At 42.3% G+C, this 13,105-nt stretch overlaps 1 protein-coding gene across 2 annotated transcripts; it reads right to left on the reverse strand.

The window, feature by feature from the left end:
* Window positions 1–874: 874 nt before the first annotated feature.
* Window positions 875–12,599, reverse strand: LOC118361507 (very-long-chain (3R)-3-hydroxyacyl-CoA dehydratase 1-like). 2 transcript variants are annotated; one of them, XM_035741501.2, is made up of 7 exons: window positions 12,319–12,599; window positions 8,431–8,548; window positions 8,220–8,238; window positions 7,562–7,650; window positions 7,202–7,317; window positions 2,164–2,342; window positions 875–1,771 (listed from the first exon to the last, which is right to left on the reverse strand). In XM_035741501.2, the coding sequence occupies exons 1-7, from the start codon at window positions 12,435–12,437 to the stop codon at window positions 1,689–1,691; spliced, it is 723 nt and encodes a 240-aa protein (XP_035597394.1). In that variant the 5' UTR covers window positions 12,438–12,599; the 3' UTR covers window positions 875–1,688. The 2 variants fall into 2 exon arrangements, with proteins under 2 accessions (XP_035597394.1, XP_035597393.1); XM_035741500.2 differs by having other exon boundaries at window positions 7,202–7,323; window positions 12,319–12,589.
* Between the last annotated feature and the right edge of the window lie 506 nt (window positions 12,600–13,105).

Raw genomic sequence — 13,105 nt, forward strand, 5'->3', positions numbered from 1 at the left:
TTGTGAGTTCTGGCAGTGCAATGCAGTCGGCCTGGAACGCAGCACGTCTGTTTCACTGGAGCTCTTACCAGAGGCCTCATTTGCCTTTATGGTGCCAGGAAGTTGATTCCATCCTCGGATCCATGATACTGTCTCTTCACACGTACATTTGTGACTGGACAAACAATAAGAGTCCAGTGATTTTTGACATTGAATTTTATTGTTTCATTCTTTCTTTCTTGTCTAGCCCTGATTCATAGCATGATGTTGATTCATTCAGCACACATTCAGGGCTAGGTATCACAGTGCATACAATTAGATGACCCCAATCTATCCTTCAGCTGCACAGAAGATTGAAACGATCTGACACAGTAGCACCTTTTAGCAGAGGGAATCTAACGCTAACTACCAGTCCATTACCAACAAGGACAATGGATCCCGAACACAGATTTTTAAAACATAAAGAACAAAACAGTGACTAACTGAAGACTGTGAGTGCTCAGATATAAATGTATTATCTCGTATCTTCTCTGCGTGTCTCCTATGTTGGCTTGAACTTTCAAAAGAGAGAGCTTTTCTGCAAAGATTCAACCTTGTTTTAAGATGTACTCTTGTAAATACATTTGACTGAGCTCTTGGTAAACATGAAAACAACATGGAGAGAACATTAGAGCTGAGCAAAGCAACAACAAAAATATTTGTTTCGTCTAAGCTACACCTAAAAGCACTAATAACATTCAATACAAGTGTTTTACTGTTAAAAACCATAGAATTTCCAACCATGTGATATGTGAATAAAATAAGTAATTCTTCAAATGATCCAATCTGTGCATAAAATAACCTAACGGTGGCGTTTCACATTTCATTGTTTACAAATAAAGTACAACACACATACTCCGAGGAAGCAGCATATTTATTGTCGAGGTATAATACGTCTATGCAGAACTTTCTCTTTTTTTGAGCTTCTGTCTAGTCATTGTTGCAACATGCTATTTATGTATAAAATCACTGTGGTGGAAAACGTTTAAAAATGCTTAAAAAATGTATTTCCAATTTAAAAGAAAAAAAAAAACCCAGCTCAGGAGCCTCATCCCTCCTTTCATACATATCACCCGTCCCTGGTTCCCCTGAACTCCCTGTGTGTTGCACTGATGGTGGGTGCAGTATGTATCTGCTGTGTGGTTGACCCAATGCACAGCAAGCGCCTTCCAACATTGTACTGTTGCAGTTGAGAGCAGGTAATCAGTGCAGTATGCTATCAGGTTGCAGAGGTTTAGGACAGCATGATGTGGCCATGCTGGATAGTGGATTCAGTGCTCTCTCTCTCTGGGGATCTAGCTATCTGCACTGGGACAGTGTTCCAGTTTTGCGATGATGATGATTATTCAAGCTATAGATTATACTTATTCCTTTTTCCACATTAATGACTATTCCGCTGACTACTCCTGTTCTGTAATGATTCTTCTGGTTGACTGATGTCTGTTGTGGATGATTCTGATGAAGGTTATTCCTGTTGGGTAATGATTTCTTGTATTTAATCCATTTGGGTTATTGTGGTGAATGACTAAATCCTGGTTCCGCGATTATTACTTGGTTAATCCCGTTATGTCGGTAGTGGTCTGACTCTCCCGGTCGCTTGCGATGCAGTGTGGAGAACTTTGGCTCGCTGTTCCAAAACGAACGCCAGGTGCTGGACTGTGAGGCGGCTCTTACTCATCCTTCTCCACTATGATCTCCCCAAGAAGCACCTTTCTTCTCTGACGGAGCATGTGGAAAAAGAGCTGTGGGAACACTAGGAGAGAGACAGATTTTACCCACCAATCTAAACAGTTATCCAGTCCAGATCAATATTTTAACAAAACGCCTTCAAAGGGTGAAAGGCACTTAACCATCAAACACTGGGTCCTACTAATTATCCAAAACAACCCAAACCATCCCCAAAGTACTCCAAAACAGCCACCACAAACAACCCAAATTAACAACAGCCACCACAAACGTAACCCAAACAACCCAAATGAACAGCTATCACAAACTACCCGAAAACCCAAAATGAACAACAGCCATCACAATCTACTGAACTCCTGAACAATTCTGCTGGTCAAAACAAGAGACAATCAACACCCATGAGTAACTAACGCCCACCTATAGGCTGAACATACAAACACGCTGTACGCAGCTGCTTACATGGGATGTAGGAGAGCATGACGATGATGAGGAAGTAGTAGTAGTCGAAGGAGATGTTGTACTTGTTGGGGAGCCTCATGGACAACATTCCGGTTTTGCGAACGAATGGCAGAGCAGCGTAAATAGTCAGGAGTTCTCCGGCCACTCCGAGAGGGTACATGATGATAAACATATTGTATCTGACAGGGAGAGAGGATAGTCATCAGTAACACAAACACACAGAGGCATGCGCACACACACACTTCAGCTTAAGGGCCGTGCAGTAAAGAACGACAAAAAAACTAAACTTCACACTACGTTGGAATGCATACCCTGCAAAATGAAGGGGAACAATGTATGCCATCTTGATAGTGTCTTGTAGCATTTGCCAATGAATTAGGCCACTAAATGGCTGATTACCATAGTGACGGCTGACATGTTTTTAGTATATATTCTTGTTCTGAGAAATGAAGGCTATTCCGTGCGAGAAATTGCCAAGAAACTGAAGATCTCGTACAACACTGTGTACTACTTCCTTCACAGAACAGTGCAAACTGGCCCTAACCAGAATTGAAAGAAGAGTGGGGAGGCCCCGGTGCACATCTGTTCAAGAGGACAAGTACATTAGTGTCTAGTTTGAGAAACGGATGCCTCACAAGTCCTCAACTGGCAGCTTCATTAAATAGTACCCGCAAAATACACGTCTCAACGTCAACAGTCAAGAGGCGACTCCGGGATGCTGGCCTTTTAGGCAGAGTTGCAAAGAAAAAGCCATATCTCAGATTGGCCAATAAGATTGGCAAAATAACACAGACACTGGACAGAGGAACTCTGCCTAGAAGGCCAGCATCCCAGAGTCGCCTCTTCACTGTTGACGTTGAGACTGGTGTTTCGCAGGTACTATTTAATGAAGCTAGTTGAGGACGTGAGGCATCTGTTTCTCAAACTAGACACTCACAGCGTTGTACGAGATCATCAGTTTCTTGGCAATTTCTCGCATGGAATAGCCTTCATTTCTCAGAACAAGAATATACAGACAAGTTTCAGAAGAAAATTCTTTGTTTCTGGCCATTTTGAGCGTGTAATCGAACCCGCAAATGCTGTTGCTCGAGATATTCAACTAGTTTGAAGAAGGGCAGTTTTATTGCTTCTTTAAATCAGGACAACAGTTTTAAGCTGTGCTAACATAATTGCAAAAGGGTTTTCTAATGATCAATTAGCCTTTTTAAAATGATAAACTTGGATTAGCTAATACAACGTGCCATTGGAACACATGGTTGCTGATTATGGCCCTCTGTACACCTATGTAGATATTCCATAAAAAATCTGCCGTTTCCAGCTACAATAGTCATTTACAACATTAACCATGTCTACTTTGTATTTTTGATACATTATGTTATTTTAATGGAAAGAAAACAAGGACATTTCGAAGTGACCCCAAACTTTTGAAAGGTAGTGTATAACAAATCAAAATCAAGCTTTATTTATACAGCACATTTCAGACATGGAATGCAACGCAATGTGCTTTACAGGAAAAAATAAATAAAAAAAACAATGAAAATAAAAGCTGAAAATGTACTACACAACAAACATAAGATTAAAAAAAACAAAACAATGAAACACACTGAACTACTAAAAAGCACCCTGAGGAAAAGCAAAGCCAAAAAGATGTGTTTTACCATCTCTTCTAAACATGCCCACATTTTCGGCCCCCCCTCAGGTTCTCTGGCAGGCTACTCTCCATGCCTCTTGGTCCTAGGCTTTAGGGGTAGTTAAAAGGCCAGTAACCAGAGGAACTGAGGGACCTACTGGGTACAAAACTTAAAAGCATCTGACATGTATTGGCGTGCACAATCGTGGATTGATTTAAAAACCAATAGAATAATCTTAAAACGAATTCAAAAACTCACAGGCAGCTAGTGAAGAGACCTTAAACCCGGTGTAATGTGTGCTCTCTGTCTGGTCTTGGTCAGTACCTGTGCTGCAGCATTCTGTATGTTTTGCAGTTGACATATGGCTTTCTTGGGTAGACCAGATAGGAGAGCATTACAGAAGTCAAACCTTGTAATAAAAGCATGGATAAGTCTCTCTGTTTCAGCCTGAGAGAGAAACGCCCGCACCGTGGCAATGTTCCTCAGGTGATAAAAAAAAAAACAATTTTGGTCACATTCCTAATGTGAGATTCGGAAGTTGAGTTAAGAATCTAAAATAACACTTAGGTTTTTTTTACCTGGTGTTTTATCTTTATTGCCTGTGAATTAAAATGTGCCGCTAGATTCACTCTCTGTGCTTTGGCTGCAACAATAAGTACCTTGGTCTTGTCTTCATTTAGCCAGAGGAAGTTGTGAGCCATCCAAGTAATTAAATACTAATACAGTTTAATAATTTATCCAAGGAGCTAAAATCTTCTGATGACATAGAGATGTAAAGTTGTGTATCGTCTGCATAGCAGCTACTGTGCTTTCTGATAATGCTGCCAAGGGGTAATACACATAAGTTGATCAGTACCAGACCCAAAATTGAAACTTGTGGAACGCCACATGTGATACGTATTTTCTCTGAGTTATATTCACCAAGGATGACAAAGAAAAACCAACTCTCGACCGGTTAAATAGATCCTAAACCAATTTAGAACTGTACCGGAGAGGCCAACCCAACTCTCCAGTCTGTCCAGAAGGAAATCATGGTCAACAGTGTTGACTGCAGCACTTAAATCTAAGAGTACAAGGAGAGAGAGCTGTTTGGCATCTGTGTTGGCTCTAAGATAATTTATCACTCTAACTAAGGCTGTCTCTGTGCTGGGCATTAAAACCAGATTGGAATTTTTCAAAAATACAGTTGGGACTTAAAAAAGGATTTAGCTGTTTGAACACCAACAGGTCTGAATGCCCCCAAATGATCAGCTTAATTAACATTAAGTGTTTTAACATTACTGGATTTCTGCACATCATTATTCAAAATGTACAGGGGGCCGTTTCCCGGACAAAGGTTATGCCTAGCCCTGGACTAAAAAGCACTTTCAATGGAGATTCTCCATTGAGCTTGGTTTTCAGTCCAGAACTAGGCTTAATCAGTGTCCAGGAAACCGTGCCACAGTGTTTAATATTGGTTAATAAACGACCCAGAAAGGATGGATTAATATACCGATAATTACACTACTGTATTCCATTTCAAAAGTTAACAAAAATGTATGGGGGATTAAAACGAGTCGGTTATGAAAGGAGAGGGATATGTGGTGATGTTGGTGTGTAAGAATCCCTCATTTACTCAAGAACGTGGCGGCGGCTCGGGGGAGCATTTGGGCGGATGTGAGTGAAATGTTGGCCGAGCATTCCATTCCCGAAACAGATGGTCTTAAAAACAGGAGCAGCTGAACATGAGCCCCTCTTCCCTCCCACTGCGGGGACCTGGCTGCGCCCCTCCCCTCCCTGCTTAAAGGAACCCTTGAGATCACTCAGAGGGGGACCGGGAATGGGGGTGGACGAGGGTGGAGGAGAACAGGGGTAACACTGACCGATCAAGACCAGCGAAGCAAACCCGCAAAACCCAAGAGATTTGTCGTACATGTAAACAAACATATTGAATGTACAGTACTGTGGTTACAGGAACAAGATTCTCACTCACTGCCACCCAAACTCATAGCCACCGCACAGCAGTGCAAAAAAAAAAAATGGGGTCGGTCGCTAATCTGATTTATAGACATTCAGATTTTGAACGGAAAGCAGCAAGCTCTTAGCCATGGGATCCCAGGACTCTAGGTCGGTCAGATTGCTCCCCAAGTGTGTAGTAGGCATTCTTCACCAGTGCTCACATTTCATCTGAGGGCCTTCATATGAGAGCCAGACAGTTACACTTCACGAGTGTTCTTGATAGTCCCACGTTATGTCACCGGTCTGCTGACAGCGGTGGTAAATAGAGTGTTTGTGTATAATGATGAGCGTTGTGTCTGATGATATACACATAAGAAATTGGTATTTTTTTACTACAGTACTGCTTAGCTGTTGGACTGGGAGGGGGGTTACCGACACCTAACCCCCTGTCACCATCAGCTAATGCCATGTGTTACAGTAGTTGTGTATGTCTGAGACTGTGAATTGCAGACCTGGGTTCAAATACCATTTGAAAGTGTTCAAATGCTTGTGGCGTTTGCTTAAGCTTGCTTCGCGTGCCAGATAGGTGGGGTTTGCAGCTTTGGGACTATTCCATCGGAAGTCAGGGAAGCTTAATCAAGCACAGATAAAGTATTTGAAATGATTTAAAATAGTATTTGAACCCAGGTCTGGTGCAGTGTATGAAAGACTCAAAATCAGTGGTGCTATGGCCCACACAAGCTGTGAGTCTGCATCAAAGAGGTGTGAAGGAATGTTGAAAGTATGAGAGAAAAGATGACACCATCCTTACGTCATCCACATCTGGAAAGACAATAACAGCTTGACTCAGAGCTGAATATGAGGAGAAACCTTATTATCTCAGAGTATGAATGCTGATCTAGGATCACGTCCCCTGTCTATGTATTCTTAAGCATTGTTGTTCTTATTCATCAATCCTACTCTGAGATGCTTCATTACATATGGCCCGAGAATAAATCCCAATCCCTGCACTGATGGTGTCACCACCTTTTCTCCAGACTCTGATCCGTATGCTTATCAATGCCTGATCGCCTAGCATGTAATCCATTGGTTACCCACAACTGTCCTAGCCCATAAATCAAAGTGATAATGCCAGAGTACTAAGTGTTAGCAGTTAGGTCAGCCAACATCCATATTGAACGGGCTAATCAATAAACACAACACACTCATTCTGATCACATGCTGCCTGGCTATGAGCCAAGAGATACCTTATGCATGGCTATAGGCTAATACTGGGAAGCATGCCAGGGGAAACACCAATCAAACCAAACCGACATGCACAGAACTGTAACAGCTCCGCAAACCCTAGCTCTTGTCCAGGGCGTTTACGTGCAGCTTTCTGATGCTGAGAAGGCTCTGCATCAGCAAGCCGCATGTAAACACACAGAACCAGAGCTACCCAAACCCGGCCCTCCCATCCCCATCTCCACCTGGCCCATTTGATGAAGTATGGCAGGTGGTTGAGCAGATTGAATGTATAGAATGAATATCTGGTAATCTCTGTCAACGTCCAAACGACCAGGAAGAGGATTACACTTTCTTCGTTCTGGATCTTCCAAAAAGTCAACATGGATAGGAATAAAACAAAGGCAGAGAAGATAGTTAACAGTTAATGGGGTCCATGTTGTAGAGTAGGATATTACTAAACTTAACCATTGGTGGGGAAAACGCTAAACTGATCCAAGATCAGTGTCTAGGGGCAACTTAACCTCACCCACTCCAAGGCATCTTAATGTAGATGGTAACCAGGGTTACAAAACACCTCTTTGGTGATAAATCATGATAGTCACCTGTTTGATGCTGTTGGTGATGAACCACACCATGAAGATTCGTGAACACACTTGAACCCCGGTCACAATTACAGAGGTCCTCACGATTCCTACAGGGTCAGAATCGGGGAAATAAACATTGGTGTCAGAGCTAGGAGATATTCACATGATATGTTTGATTGTTTTTTTGTACTTTTACCCATTTTTCTCCCCAATTTCGTGATATCCAATTAGTGGTTACATTAGTGGTCTTGTCCCATCGCTGCAACTCCCCTATGGACTCGGGAGAGGCGAAGGTCGAGAGCCATGTGTCCTCCGAAACACAACTCTGCCAAGCCGCACTGCTTCTTGACACATTGCTCGCTTAACCCGGAAGCCAGCAGCACCAATGTGTCAGAGGAAACACCGTCCATATGGCGACTGAGGCTTGCAGGTGCCCGGTCCTCCACAAGGAGTCGCTAGAGCGTAATGGGACAAGAAAATCCCAGCCGGCCAAACCCTCCCCTAACCCGGACGACGCTGGGCCAATTGTGCGTCGCCTCATGGGTCTCCCAGTCACAGCCTGGGATCGAACCCGAGTCTCTGGTGACGCCTCAAGCACTGTGATGCAGTGCCTTAGACCGCTGCGCCACTTGGGAGTCCGTCACATTACATGGTTGTTAATCAAGACAATACGTACCGATTGCACAGTGCCCCACCTGAAAGAAGATAACAAATCAGAGTCAGTGAATCACCTCTCCTCACGTCTTCTCCGCATCAAAGTATTTAAAGCACACAGAGGGTTCTTACCAGTAATTTCAACATTTGCCTATTTTCCCCAACTGTCTTCGTTGAATACTTTGTTTGAATACGGCTGTATAGAGAACTATGCCAATATCCCAGAAACTCACCTCAACTAACGCAACTGTCTGGAAGAACTTGAGTGTCCTTGCTATACTTTTGTACAGACCCTTATGTGTGGACTTCTGGAGGTAAAAGCGCATCATTGCCATAGCCAAAACCAGCCACCTGGAAAAGAAGATCAAATATTTATAACATCTGAATAACTGTATTTTACATTAAGAGTGTGCACGAGAAGGACATAGATTACCGAATAGATACCACTTTGGAGTTACAGTATAAAATTACACAGTTCGATCACTGTCTCCATAGCATGTTTTCACATGCTCAAATTTGTAATTTCACGTTAACGTCACATAAGATCACATGATCACATACCGCCACGTCAAATTCATGTTTATTTTTTTCTGTAAGGCTTTTACAGTACAATCGTAAGCAAAAGCAGAATGGACACCCAACTAAACTTGTATGCCTCCTCATCAGCCACGATAAGTCCCAAATGGCTCCCTATTCCTCACATAGTGCACTACTTTTGACCAGGGCCCTAGTCAAAAGTAGTGTACTGTGTAGGGAAAAGGGTGCTATTTGGGACACACAAACAGTGTCAGTTGGTGAAACAGGGAGCACCAAGTCCTTTCTACAGAGGAGATAATTGTCTCTAGCCTGGTACTGCACACAAACGAATCTGGCTATACATCAGTCACTACAGCACAGCTATATGCCAGGCAGAATGTAAACACAGAATTCTGGGGAAAGCTTGCCAGCTTGTCATCTCTCTGAACTAGCAGCAACCCTGCTACTGCAAAAACTTCATTCAGGAGGAACTAAAGATTAATTTGTTTAAAATCAAGCAAATCCCTGAACCATCATGTGCAGACACCATTTGTAGAGCACTATACGAACACAATACAATCTTTATTAGTCCATTACACACAGGATACAACAAAAAACATGTACGTTTTTGCTATCAAAGTAATATGCCTAATTGGGCCTTTTGACCTTAATATGTTTGAATTAAAATCAATACTACATGTTTTACTATTTAATTTTTAAAGCTAATTCTCTGTGTCTTCAGTCAAAGATCAGGTTAAACAACAGAAAGGTGTGAGAGTTCTTGTACAGAACTTACACAGAAGATCGGGGGCTGTATGGGTCAAGAGTCTCAGAGTAGCAGTGCTGATCTAGGATCAGGTCCTCCCTGTCCATGTAATCTTATTCAATGTGATCTAAAAAGGCAAAACTGAACCTAAATCGGCACTCCTTTACTGAGAAGCTTGATAAACACCGCCCCTGGTATTCACCATTTGCTTTTTAAACTACGCATGACCTGGGGGAAATGGTCTGTGTTGTCTTTACATTTACACGTCTAGTAGGTCAGCAGTGTTACGGATCTCTGTGAAGGTGCGTCTGTGAAGGTGTCTTTGTGGGTGTTGGCATTCAGCGGTTCTCTTTTTCTCTAAAACGTGTAACTTTAAAAAAAAAACATTTGTCATAGGATCACAAATATATACAGTATTAGTAATGAGGCAGGCCAAAGTTGCATAGTTTACTCAACCATATTCCATATTCCACTAAATTGAGATAACTAGTATTTTACTGTCACATTTTAAAATCCCCATTAGATCACACTTGGTCCCTTGATTCAGTATTCATGGCTAAATGGGCTCCTAGCAGGATTAGGCCCTGGACATTACACCGACATCATATAAGTGCCCATGAGATACAGTACCAGTCATAAGTTTGGACACACCTACTCATTCTAGGGTTTTTCTTTATTTTTTCTACATTTTAGAATAATAGTGAAAACATCAAATCACACACCCTGGAATCATGTAGGAACCAAAATAAATCAAAATATATTTTATATTTGAGATTCTTCAAAGTAGACACCCTTTGTCTTGATGACAGCTTTGCACACTCTTGGCAATCTCTCAACCATCTTCATGAGGTAGACACCTGGAATGCATTTCAATGAACAGGTGTGTCTTGTTAAAAGTTCATTTCTGGAATGTAATTTTCTTAATGCGTTTGAGCCAATCAGTTGTGTTGTGACATGGTAGAGGTGGTATAGAGAAGATAGCCCTATTTGGTAAAAGACCAAGTCCATATTATGGCAAAAACAGCTTAAATGAGCAAAATTAAACAACAGTCCATCAATAAGGAACATTTCTAGAACTTTGAACGTTTCTTCAATTGTAGATGCAAAAACCATCAAGCGCCATGATGAAACTGGCATGAGGACCGCCACAGGAAAGGAAGACCCAGAGATACCTCTGCTGCAGAGGAAAAGTTCATTAGAGTTAACTGCACCTCAGATTGCAGCCCAAATAAATGCTTCACAGAGTTCAAGTAACACACACATCTCAACATCAACTGTTCAGAGGAGACTGTGTGAATCAGGCCTTCATGGTCAAATTGCTGCAAAGAAACCACTACTAAAGGACACCAATAAGAAGAAGAGACTTGCTTGGGCCAAGAAACACGAGCAATGGACATTAGACCGGTGGAAATCTGTCCTTTGGTCTAACGAGTCCAAGTTTTTGATTTTTGGTTTTGACTGACATTTCTTTGTGTTTGCCGCACAGTAGGTGAACAGATGATCTCCTCGTGTGCTTCACACCGTGAAGCATGGAGGAGAAGGTGTGATGGTGTGGTGATGCTTTGCTGGTGACACTGTTGTGATTTATTTAAAATTCAAGGCACACTTCACCAGCATGGCTACCACAGCATTCTGCAGCAATACGCCATCCCATCTGGTTTGCGCTTAGTGGGACTATCATTTGTTTTTCAACAGGACAATGACCCAAAACACACATCCAGGCTGTGTAAGGGCTATTTGACCAAGGAGAGTGATGGAGTGCTGCATCAGATGACCTGGCCTTCAGAATCCCTCGACCTCAACCCAATTGAGATGGTTTGGGATGAGTCAAGGAAAAGCAGCCAACAAGTGCTCAGCATTTGTGGGAACTCCTTCAATACTTGGAAAAGCATTCCTCATGAAGCTGGTTGAGAGAAGCTGGTTGAGTCAATATTTGAACAGCTCTTTGGATGTTTGAATCAAAAGTTTGGTATCTGTTTCCTCTGTATGAGGGCGATCAGGTACAGGGGCTTATAACCAATCACCTCTTGGTCATTGGGAACAAAAGTCTAGACAACTGAACCTAGTTCACACCTTCATGTAATTCCAAAATACCCAATATGTGTAGAACAGACAAACTACATTGAGTGGTAGTGGAGATCACTGAGTGGAAGTGTATCCAAGATATCCTTAAAATGCGCATTGTATGCATATCTCCAAAAAGGCGCACTCCTCGTTAAAGTGGCTCAGACCAATGCAAATTAATGTAAGAGACCATCAACAGATGAATAAATTATTGAAAACTTAGCAACCAATAAAGTAAGTTCGTTTAGTGAGTTCACTAAAATAACTAAGAACACTTGAGTAAAATAATTGCGTAGTCGCGCCAGCGCGGTTTGAAGCGCATACAATTGCAGTTATAAAAATATGCCAATTGCGCATTTCATTCTCCGAGATCGGAGCTCCAGTGTCAGCGTTCCGGCTATACTTATCACTGCGACTGTGGAGGTAAGACTGGGTAATGACGCTGACATCGTGTAATCGACCGTATTTGGACTGGTTGAACCCGCGCATGGGGCCGCACTTCCACCGCCGTTATTTAAAAATGTTTTAAAAGATAGACAATTCTCAAATAATCAATGTGACTTATTGGACCCCTTTCAGATCAAGTCCCTTACTTTTATTTTGCTGACTGCAACTGAATGGGACACTTGCAGTGTCAGAGACACCACGGACCTATAAACAGCAACACACGCTTGCTCACAGCAACACACGCTTGCTCACAGCGCTCTGGTGCATAGCGAAGTGTTCAGGGAGTGGCTACTTTCTAAACAGCTATAGGGTAGAATAATCCACATACCCGGCCGTCATGGCGATGTTGTAAAATGTAAGCCATGCGACAGCAATTGCACTTTTCGTTCTCTTCTTGTTGTTGTTATCCTTCTCCTCAACCGAGCCGTCCTCCTCCATGGACGCCATGGTACCGGGGACAGAGTGGGGAAAGTCAGAAACGTTGCACGAGCGCAGCTGACAGCTGGGATTGGGAGCAGCAGGGTCATCCGTCAATGTACCCACCGCAGCCCTCTCGCGGGACTATTCCTGCAACAAGTGCGTGGTGGCAAGTCCCTAAGAAAAGTCCCGCCGTTAATGAGTCATTCAATCAAGCATTTGCCCCGGTAGTGGCACTGCCTTCATTAGAACAATTTGATGTAACTGTAACTGTTCATAAATTGTTGACTATAATAATTACACTTGGATATTAGGGTATATAATAGTTATTATAAAAGCAGTTTTGTACCCTGAAGAACAATGGTGGTCTACATTGATAGCCATACATATGATGTGATCCTAATCCTGTATGCCTTTAATATTAGGGTGCTCTAAACTATAAATACCCACCATTTAAATAGCTCCATCTTATTTTAACTGTGCATAAATACAAAATAGATAGCCAACTTGGGCATTCAACATCTTTAAGGCCTCAACTTCACTATCCAGTTCTTGACTTGGGCAGGAAATCAGTACTGGCGCCTAAAATGTTCTACTGCTTGAACTCCTGTTCCTCTTATAGAATATTAGCTCAAACATATTGTGGAGCTCCTGCACCTAAATATAAACAGTACCGGCACCCAACATGAGTACCTATT

The sequence above is a fragment of the Oncorhynchus keta genome, chromosome 28 (genome assembly GCF_023373465.1).
Source record: "Oncorhynchus keta strain PuntledgeMale-10-30-2019 chromosome 28, Oket_V2, whole genome shotgun sequence".
NCBI lineage: Eukaryota > Metazoa > Chordata > Actinopteri > Salmoniformes > Salmonidae > Oncorhynchus > Oncorhynchus keta.